At 36.0% G+C, this 11644-nt stretch overlaps 1 protein-coding gene across 1 annotated transcript; it reads left to right on the top strand.

Moving 5' to 3' along the window:
• Positions 1-3033: 3033 nt before the first annotated feature.
• Positions 3034-3843, top strand: LOC139845185 (uncharacterized). Its single transcript, XM_071835426.1, has one exon. It carries the CDS (start codon positions 3075-3077, stop codon positions 3669-3671), a length of 597 nt encoding a protein of 198 aa, XP_071691527.1. The 5' UTR covers positions 3034-3074; the 3' UTR covers positions 3672-3843.
• The last annotated feature ends 7801 nt before the right edge of the window (positions 3844-11644 follow it).

The raw sequence follows: 11644 nt of genomic DNA, 5'->3' as shown, positions 1-11644 counted from the left end.
TTCAACACGCAATAAGACTTGATATGAGAATTTTTGTTAATTAAATATGTATAATGGCAAGGGGGCTTATAATTGTCATTCGCTGTACACTGTATTAATGAAAATTTCTAAACAAATCAAAAGTCCATGGTCGCGCCTAGCCCATGGCATCTTTTACAAGTCCATGGTCACGCCTAGCCCATGGCATCTTTTACAAGTCCATGGTCGCGCCAAGCCCATGGCATCTTTTACAAGTCCATGGCGCGCCTAGCCCATGGCATCTTTTACAAGTCCATGGTCGCGCCTAGCCCATGACATCCTTTACAAGTCCATGGTCGCGCCTAGCCCATGTCATCTTTCACAAAGTCCATGGCCGCGCCTAGCCCATGGCATCTTTCACAAAGTCCATGGTCGCGCCTAGCCCATGGCATCTTTTACAAGTCCATGGTCGCGCCTAGCCCATGACATCTTTTACAAGTCCATGGTCGCGCCTAGCCCATGGCATCTTTCACAAAGTCCATGGTCGCGCCTATCCCATGGCATCTTTTACAAATCCATGGTCGCGCCTAGCCCATGGTCGCGCGCAGCCTATGGCATCTTTTACAAGTCCATGGTCGCGCCTAGCTCATGACATCTTTTATCAAGTCCATGGTCGCGCCTAGCCCATGGCATCTTTTGCAAGCCCATGGTCGCGCCTAGCCCATGGCATCTTTTACAAGTTCATGGTCGCGCGCAGCTCCCGACATCGATTTCTTTTACCATTCTTTCTTTTCTCCCCTTTTTGATATTTATGAAGAACTTTAGCTGAGTTTGACACCATGCGCAATGCTTGCGTATAATATCGAACTGGGGGGATTGATGATAGAGATGATGCTCTTTTGCAAGATGACGGCAGTGATGATATTTCACGATCCGCATATTGGCATATCTCGTGTATACACATCACGTATATGATTGTTTTTGATCGCCCGCGAAGACAAGACACATTGGCTAAACTCGATGACAAATACGATGACGCGCCATGAAGTTGGCGTGCCATGAGCAGACTTGCGCAACAACCAGAGGATGTCGCCACAATGCTGTACGAAGAGGAAGACTACACGAAGACGAAGACTACACCATCACAAGACTTAAAGAGCCATCGTACATAAAAGGATCAACAAACAATAGATCACTAAATAAAGAGACAAACGCGTTAACCCGCTGACCTTCACTCCGGGTAACCTTGTTTGGTACAATAGTAAGGCAAGCAGAGTGTAGGAAACGGGAAGCTAGGGCCTAAATTAACATCATCAAACCCAGGTTCGAACGATTACTCCGAACCTGGGGACTTGGACATCAGCAAATCCAGGTTCGAACGATTATAACGAACCTGGGGACTTGGACATCAGCAAACCCAGGTTCAAATGATTATGTTGAACCTGGGGACTTGACGATATGTATAGCTCATCAGACCAATTCTTGGGCATACAATGATGCGCATATCCGCGTACTTTGGGCATGCACATCGTACGCGACACGCACATGATTTCCACGATAACCAAAACACATCAGATGGACTCAACGACGAACATGTTACGCGCATCGCGTATTACAAAAGCCAAGTGATTGGTGAGTAAGCATATTGACAATATCGCGTTAACAGTAAAGCTTACGGTGCGCATTGAACAAGCGCATGAATAGTTCCGTGAACTTACAACCACGGCGTTCCGATAGCTCCAGGGCTAAACTTCGTCAGTAACAAGTAGCGTTCCTTGAACATAAATCCCAACACTTCTCAACGAGCCATCGATGCCGGCTACCCCGAATGATGGTGGGTTACATTTAACCACCCCGGCTGAGATCATCATCTCACATTGGGGTTATTCACGGTGTACCGAATCGGAGAGTTAAATACAAAAAACCCTTAAATCCCTCTTTGATGACTAAGCATTATGGTACCCTGGATGAAGATTAGAGCACACAAACGCAATCGACTACTGCAGCACCCGCGCGCATCCGCATTATGCGGCGCTGGTGACGTGACGTATTGTTGCATGGCGCAGGCTTCGCTGAAGTGCATCGCGCCTCATTGTGCTTGATACGAGGGCGCTCCCTGACTTATGGCGGTGGCATACTTGCAAGTTCAATATGATATATCTTCAACATATCACACCGAACTTGGGGGACTTGATGATGTGCATAGCCCATCATGTTTTCTCATTGGGCTTGCACTTGGGCTTGAGCTAAGAAAAGCCCACAAGTTTCCTAAAAACCCTACTTCCCCTCTATAAATAAAGGGGTCCTCCCCACTTTCCATCCATCTCATCTTTCTCTCTCTATCTCCTCTCCACTCATTCTCTCTCATCTTTTTCTCCTCACACACAAATCCAAGGGCTTTTGCCTCTTAGGCTTTTTTCCCTCACGGCCCGACTACCCGATCGAACCGGACGGCCCTCAACCATCGACCACCCTCTCGAGATCATCATCTCGATTCGGGTTATCACGGTATCCGAACCGGAGTGTTGATGTCGTTGAACCCCAAAAACCCCTCTTTCGTTGATCCAAGTGTAGTTCTGTCAACGACGCAAATCTATGCTTGATCAATTTCAAAGGCTTCAGACTCATTCCACAACATATCCTCTTCTCGACCTTATGGTGGTCTGGTATGAAATATTATCATATATAACTTTGCAAAGTTAACTAATTAAGATAACCAAGAGACTAATTGTTCTACCGTTTACAACTCGTTTATTTTTCATGGTACACCATGCCTGAAAAGTGAGCAAAGCTTGAAGTCTTGGTATCTTGATACGAGTCAATGGCATCTAAACTAATTAATCACATATTCATCTAAAAGTTTAGTAACTTGAATTCAATTCCCTCAAGAAAGGGTCATTAATTTGCAACTGTTGGTTCATACCAGAAACCTAAAAGGTAAGGTACTTTTTTGTCCACATCCTTTTAGTTAGAGTGAAAGAATACACATCATCCACATGCATGTAAAAAGTATATGGAAATATACACTATATAGCAAGTAGCCAACACATAACCTCTTTAACCATCATCCTTTTCTTCATATCATTTAAAATATAATCATCAAAAACAATCTTGTAATGGCTCCAAGTAGAGATACCTTATTAGCTACTTACAATATGGCTGAAACTAAGCCAAACAACCTTCAAAAGTCCTCAAAGTTATCAATGGACACCTTACAAAGAACGATATCCGATATATCATATGAACTAAGCAAAGAAGTCGACGATGAGATTGCGGATCACTTGAAACTACCTCCTATTTCAGAAGTCGAAGATGCAAAATGCGAGTGTTGTGGCATGTGTGAGGAGTGCACCCCAGAGTACATAGCTCGAGTGCGTGAAAAGTATTTAGGAAAGCTGATATGCGGGTTGTGTTCGGAGGCAGTGAAGGAAGAAATGGTAAAAAGTGGAGGGAATATAGAGGAAGCATTGAGTGAACATACTAAGGTATGTGTGAGGTTTAATCGGTTTGATAGGACGAATCCAGTGTTGTTCCAAGCTGCGGCGATGAAGGAAATGTTGAAAAAGAGTAATGTAAACAGGGCTAAATCTCTAAGTCCTAGAGATCAAAAGAGAGGTTATGGTATTGTAAACATGAAGGGTGGCCTTACTAGGAGTTCAAGTTGCATACCTTCAATTACAAAGGAGATAAATGACCGAAAAGCCGTCAATTGAGCGACCGATATGGCAAAATTTGTCAGTTTCATAATACAGATCCTTTTAGTATCCAGATATCTTTTTTTTTTTTTTTTTTTTTTTTTTTTAAATTTGTAGACTGTAAACTTCTTGGTTAGATGTTAACTTAAGAAGTATAATAAACTCTTCTTTGGCTAAGGGTCCATGGACTTAAAAGGTAGAGGAGAAATCAGTCTCAGTTGTATATTAGTGAGAATCTATCTATGACACTTTATCTTTTATGTTACTAATTTTACTTGTTCTTGAATGTATTTTATTGCATATAAACAACGAATAAGGAACAAATTAAAATCGAAACAATGCAACCTAAAAGGCAAGCAAAGCACGGCCAAAACCAGGCAAGGAAAGAAAATCCCACCTAACACAACCAAAACAGGAAATATAGCTACTAAGAACCAAAAGAAACCATTTCCAAAATCACCTCCAAAAAGCCTTTGCGCCGCTTCCCAAGTGTAAGATCATCCTCGAAACCCTAAGGGGTGGCTTGGTGGTAAGATGCATGGAAAGTTTCAAAGGGACCTAGGTTCATTCTCCACCTGCTACACTTTGGGGGCTTGCCTTCCAAAAAAAAAAAGATCAACCTCGAACTCCAACTAAATTGGTAAAACGGATAAGGTTTTCAGCCTTCATGTTTCACTTGAGAATGATATTTTTACTAAAATGTACGCTACTGCTACCACTAGAATATCTTGAGATGGTTGCTCTACTTCGTATTGTTAACAATATTACTAATCAAATTGGCTGACTTACATCATAATGTTATAAATATGGTTAGTTTTTGGAAAATTATTTCACGATTACGCACATGTTTGTACAATCGTTGGAACCACCTATTGATATCAGAAATTCATGGTTCTGTTGGTTGAATGTTTTAAAAGAAATATGCAAGGATAGAATTCGAATTCCTGAAAGTCATCCTTACTTCCTTAGCTAACATTGCGCATGAATTTACCCGAATGGCAAAGAGTGATTGGTGTAATAAATATATTGTTAAGAGTTAAGCATTAGGTGTTCATAAGTTGGTAGCTAATCGCTACCATAAGTTAAGACTTTAGGGATTTTCATCTTGATGAAGATTCTTTTAATTTTAGTAGTGATCGTTACTAAAAAAAAAAAAAAAAAAAAAAAAAAAAAATTTAATGCTTAAGTGGTCCGACATTAAATGTAGAGTTTCATGTCTATGGTGGCCATAATAGAAATATAGATATATAGGCCCTATGGGCCTTCCTGCATATATTGTTAAGCCTTAGGTGTTCACAGTAGAATCTGTAATTTTGTTTGCGTCAAATATGAAGCCAAAAGGCAAATGGGTAAATTGGAATAATTGGACTATCTTATATCCTTATATAGTAGGCTTACAATATATCTCCGCCCAGTCCATTTTAGATATATAAAGGCCTGTTAATTTCTACAAATCCTTTATATAACTTTATATAGAGAGACTGACAGGTTTACAGTTTCCGAAAAACTTTTAAGGACAGAATACACGTTTATTAAAAATATTGTCAAAATACACAGTTCGTCTGCGCGGAAGTTTTGCGGGCTTTCGACTTGTGTTTTGAACGTTACCAAGTACGTGAAATTACAATTCTGTTACCCGAGTCCGAACACATCCTCTCACACATGTACGGACTCAGGTATGCTAGGACGCATGACTAAAAAAAAATACAACACCATGTATGGAGTCCGCACGAACACTCACAAAATTTTTGCAGACTTGAACCCACACAAACCCGAACAGAATTTAATGTAGACTTGAACCAAAACCAAGTTTTGTCAATGATTGTGTGTAAAAATGTATGACATTCATTTTGGTGATTTGCGCCACCAATATGATTTAAGTGTAATGAGATTAATTTGTTAACCAAAATAATCTTGATAAATATCGAACAAGTTCGGAAAAGTGCGGAGTGCACACTTGTTTGAACTTATCTTGATTATGACGGGGGTTCGGGGGCAGCGCCCCCGATAGCGGGGTCCAAGGGGCGGCAACCCCTAGCGGGGTCCAAGGGGCAGAGCCCCTGGCTGGGTTAACATCGCTTTATTAAAAATGTGTTAAAATTCGATTTTGACTCGGTTTGACCCAAAATAAAAAACCCGGATTTGAACATTTTTTAGTAGTTATGAAACTGCCATTCGGCAGTTATAGATAGAACTGCCATTAGACAGTTATGTAACCCCCGTTTTTGGTTATTTAGTCTGGTACGTTTAATCAAATTCATATATGCAAAAACACATATTCTTTGTTCAATAATTCTGAGTTTTATCCGATTAGAGATTTCGATAGTACCATCGAAATACTTTGATCTGAAAGTAATTACACGACTCTCAGAAATCCGAATTCGAAACTCTAATATACAACAATTCATACCATTATGTGATTATGTCCATAACAAGAAGTAAATCAATTACTATGAGTAAATCAATTACTACACGTAAATAAATTACTACTCCGTATGAGATAATTTTTAATGTTCACGTCATAACGGTAAATTGGCTCATTGACTCAATGTTTTGGTTCAAATATTAGCAACGAGATCAATGATTACCATAAACATATATAAATCTGTATTTCTTGATTGAAAGTATTTCAAAAGTAAATACATAGTTATAGTACCAGTGAAATAACTCGTGGAACTACTAGTTTGTTTAAACGAAACAGTTTAATGATATGTTTTAGGTATTAAGTGAACATAAATGCTAAAGTCATTTAGTTTAATGACCCGCGGAAGCACAGATTCCGACTAAGAAACTTGTCGTTGTTTTTACATACATATTGATCTACTTAACCTGCTTAGAATAAATGAACCACATTTATTCTCCTACCACTTTCTTTCAATTTTCATCACAATTATTATTTTTCTTGTCATGAAAGCTACATTACAATATTTTATTGAGATTTGTATTTCGCATACATATGTAAAGTAATTAATCCCGTAAAGAAAACTCATATTTGAATAATAATAATAATAATATAATAATAAAGTTTGCTCTACAATTGAGTATTTATATTTTTAATAATAATTCTTAGTAATAACAAATGCCTCTTTATTTATTTTTATAAAAACTATTCGTAAAATACAATTATTATATGAAGGTTGTATAATATGCTTCAAAGTTTGTACATGTGTTCATTGGGTGTTTTGTAAAAGATTGTACAATTTTTTTAAAGTTTGTACATATGGTCATGGGAGTGTTTTATCATAAGATTGTACATAATGGTTCAAATATTGTACATATGATCATTGAGTGTTTTACCATAAGATTGTACATGATACTTCAAATATTGCACATATAGTTATGAGGATATTTTATCATAAGGTTATACATAATGCTTCATATATTATGTAATTATGTAATTAACGTGTTAATATTTTTATTAAAAATAATTGATTATTCTAATGACATTATTTTGAGAGACTTAAAAACTTTTTCTTTATTTTTAAATTTTTTAAACTTAAATAAATTTTATTTATGAGATTATCATTCTAGAAATTTATATGATAATATAGATTATGTAATGTTTGGTATGATTTACAACTAAAAAAGTAAATAAAAAGTTACCAAGAAAATTTCACATGTATAGAAAAGATGAATATTCCATTATTAAACATATAAGTAGTAATACAAATGACCCTCAACCTTCAACTCTCCTCTTCAACAACTTCCACGTGAGATATGCACGTGCATCCCACCACAAATCACGTGACGGAAGCAAGACACGTGCTCTCACGTTCAACAAAAATAAAGAACCAATAAGCTAAGCAAAATTAGTAAAACTAAAATATCCATACCTAGAGAAACCATAATTTTCTTTGATACGTTAGTTTAATATAAAAATCAGAGCACGTCCATTTAGCCAATAAGCAAGTACCAGGTGGCATTGACCCACCGCCTTCTTGGCTTTTAAATTTGAGTGTGTCACATGCTTAGCTGACACTTCCCACAACCCACTATCACGTGCTCTTTGGACTGTTTAAATTTGTTTAGGTTTTGGCCAAATTGTTAATTACGGTTTTAACAAGGGTGATGATTCGTACACCGTTAATTTTTAGCCCTACATCACCAAACATGCTTTATAGTTTTGTACAGTACAACACTATAATGTATGTTTGGTGGTGTATGGCTAAAAAATAGTGGTGTACGAATCACTTCCCTTTTAACAAAGTAATGTAAAATTATAATTATACATATATTTATATTTATATTTATATTTATTTATATTTATTTATATTTATATTTATATTTATATTTATATTTATATTTATATATATATATATATATATATATATATATATTTATATTTATATTTATATTTATATTTATATTTATATACTAAAACTCAAGCCCAAAATCGTCGTTTCAGATATTTATTTATTTATTTATTTATTTATTTATTTATTTATTTATATTCTAAAACTCACGCCCAAAATCGCCGTTTCAGTTCTATTTGATTGTCGTTTTGAGTTTGCGTTCACGCTACAAACGGCCCCTCAAATTCGGCTTAATTACACAACGACCCCTCAAGTTATCACTTTTTCAGGGGTAGAAAGCGTAAATATATAATTTTATTAAAATAAAAGAAAATAATTTCACCCGTATTTTTAACGGTCCCTATCTTCTCGCTCGGTCCGAGTTAAATTTTTCCAAGACCACCGTTCAACTCGAAATAATTAGACGGACCCAACGGGACTAACTATACGCGAAACGGACATCGTTAAAAAAACACTATATAACGGGTCCTATATTCTCGCTCGGTGCGAGTTAAATTTTTCCGAGACCACCGTTCAACTCGAAATTATTTTACGAACACAAAGCGACTAACTATACGCGAAACGGACATCGTTAAAAATCACTAAATATTTCGGGCTATATTTCATACATATACATACACGTCCAACAAACAACCCAACCTACTAGATATATTAGGTACCAAACAACGTGTATCCAAATTCGACCGGGCGTTGAATACAACCGCAACAACGCGCGGTCGAATTTTTTTCTAGTACTAACTAAAAGGCGTGGATGATTCCGTCATTTCAGTTATATCGGATTGTCGTTTTGAGTTTGCGTTCACATTACAACCGGTCCCTCAACTTCGGCTTAATTCACACAACGCCCCCTCGACTTTACACTTTTTAGGGGTAGAAAGCGTAAATATATAATTTTATTAAAATAAAAGAAATTGATCCCACCCGAATATTTAACGGGCCCTATCTTCTCGCTCGGTGCGAGTTAAATTTTTCCGAGACCACCATTCAACTCGAAAAAAACTGATGAACATAACGGGACTAACTACGCGCGAAAGGGACATCGTTAAAAAACACTAAATATTTCGGGCTATATTTCATATCGCTCGGTGCGAGTTAAATTTTTTCGAAATCATCGTTCAACTCGAAAAAATGTAAGGAACACAACGGGACTAACTGTCATAACCCGTCCTTAACCGTAAGAACGTGTTAGATAACGTATGATTTCATTGCGAGGTATTGACCTCTATATGCGACATTTTTAAAAGAAAAACTGCATATATTATACATTACAAACCATGATTCTTATTTTTGATACAAGCTTTGGACAAAATAAAGATGATTATCGTTTAGCGATAATCTTCGACTTACAAACTTTACAAATGATGATAACAACACGATTTCTAGCATATTTTACAACACAAGTTCTTGGATATGCAGTCTTATTTTTGACACAAATATGCGTACGCAAGATCCTGCTCAAATTCAACATAATGCAGCGGAAACTTCTAATTATCACCTGAGAATATACATGTTTAAAACGTCAACATAAAGTTGGTGAGATATAGGTTTAGTGCCGGCAGCAATATATATATAGACCACAAGATTTCGTATATAAACAGTTTAATAAAAATATTCTAAGTGGTTGAGCACTTGGTAACCATACTTAACAATTAATCACGTCGCATATTCCCTTTAATATGAAATCTTACTACACTGTACCAAGTGTAGTCACGAAACGAAGTACTGTGCAACCGTTGAATACTGGTCGTCCAGTCCGGTTGGGGTTGTCAAGCCCGATAGATCTATCAACAGGATTCGCGTTTACAATACCGCTGTAAATATTAGTTACCAAGCTACAGGGAAGTATGCCAGTGGTACAACTCAACGTAGAATATATTTTTCAGTTACTTGTGTCCATAACGTAAAACATAAAATACATGTATTCTCATCCCGAAATATTTAGAGTTTAAAAGTGGGACTATATACTCACTTTCGTCTTGAAGATATATATATTTTGACTTGGTCTCCCGGTTGATATCACGAACCTATCCATATATAATATATCAATACCTTTTCTTTTTAAACAATGTCACATATATATACTTGTTATACTTTTAATACTTTTTATAATTCCTTAGTCCGTAGTTAGCAGTTCGTTGTTAGTAATTCAATTTTAATGGTTCATATTTAGATGTTTAATAAACCCCCAACGAAATAAATAAAACCCCCAACGTATATGTATTGGTCGAGATTAATCTTGACCCACGGTACCGGTGTTGTCAAATGACGTGTTGCGTACATAAAGTACCGGTGTTGTCAAATGACGTGTTGCGTACAAACATGGGATCTTATGATTAATCTTCTCGTGTTGTTTACGGGTGATCCTGAACCATATAAAATTGAATTATGAGTACATATATATAAAATATCATGTTATCTTAAAAAGATGTGATTTATTTTAATTTTCTCCAATTAATCCCGAAGTTAAACTAGTCTTGGATAGCCAATTTTGTTTCGGTCATAGTTTCTTCGTTACAACTCCGTTTTCGTTGATTCAACTTGCCATCTCCTTGGATCGAGTTCCTCTTTAAGACTATGAACTGTAAATATCTTAGTTTGTATTCAAAATCACACGGCATAGGTGAAACTTTAGTGAAACTTATGAAGTTAAACCTTTTCCTTTATGTAGGCAACCTTAAATGATTATTTTTCTAAAAATACTTATACTTTGAATTAAATCATGAAATTTTTATGTGTTACCATATTCATAGTAAAAATCATTTTTACAGAACATAAACCTTCAATTCAAAGTTTAAGATGGTTTTTAATTATCCAACCCAAAACAGCCCCCGGTTACACTCCGACGTCGTAAAAACAGTTTTTAAGGTGTTCTTTGAAAAACCAAGTCATACCTTGTTAAATTAGCATATATTTAAGTTATATTACAGGTCTTGAAGTATTTTAAAAGTTAAGTTAGAAGGATCTATTTAGTTTGCAAACAAGTTTGAAAACATTCAAACTATGTTCTTGTTGTTAAAATTGTATACCACAAAATATGATAGCTATATATATATGAATCGAATAAGGTTATGAACATAGATACTACCTCAAGTTCCTTGGACAAGGTTTCTGTAAAAGAGGAGTAAGAACCTAGAACCAAAAGGGTGATGGAATTGGATGAAAGATTGGAAGTAAGTTTGTGTTCTTGGAAGGATTTCTTGAAGTGTTTTTGTAAGGTTTTCTTATGAGATTTAAGTGTTGTTTTTGAAGCTAAATGATGGAGAAAATGCTTGGAGATGATCAAATATGAAGTTAAGAGTATTTTGAGAGAGAAATGGAAGTATAAGTATGAGAAAATGGGGTGAAGAAATGGTGTGCATGCATAAAAACGTTTTTAGGTTATAAAGGAAAAAAAAGATACCTAACTTTGTTTTCTTGCTAAATAATTCATGCTACTTGACAAATGGTTGGTTCCACATGTTTCTTAATCATTTAAGGCTGCTAAGGAGCAGATTTTTATTGGTATATACCAATAGTAAATACATCTAGAAGCTGCGTATGATACGAGTACATATACTCTAGATATACGTATAGAAATTTTGTGAAAAATGGAATGAGGATTCAAACATAGCTATCTTTTGTGAATACACTTATGTGGTTTTATGTATTTAAGTTCTTAAAAGTGATTATATTCATTAC

This window comes from Rutidosis leptorrhynchoides, chromosome 4 (genome assembly GCF_046630445.1).
Source record: "Rutidosis leptorrhynchoides isolate AG116_Rl617_1_P2 chromosome 4, CSIRO_AGI_Rlap_v1, whole genome shotgun sequence".
NCBI lineage: Eukaryota > Viridiplantae > Streptophyta > Magnoliopsida > Asterales > Asteraceae > Rutidosis > Rutidosis leptorrhynchoides.
The sequence above is the reverse complement of the archived record's forward strand: the minus strand, read 5'-3'. Positions and strand labels throughout refer to the sequence as shown.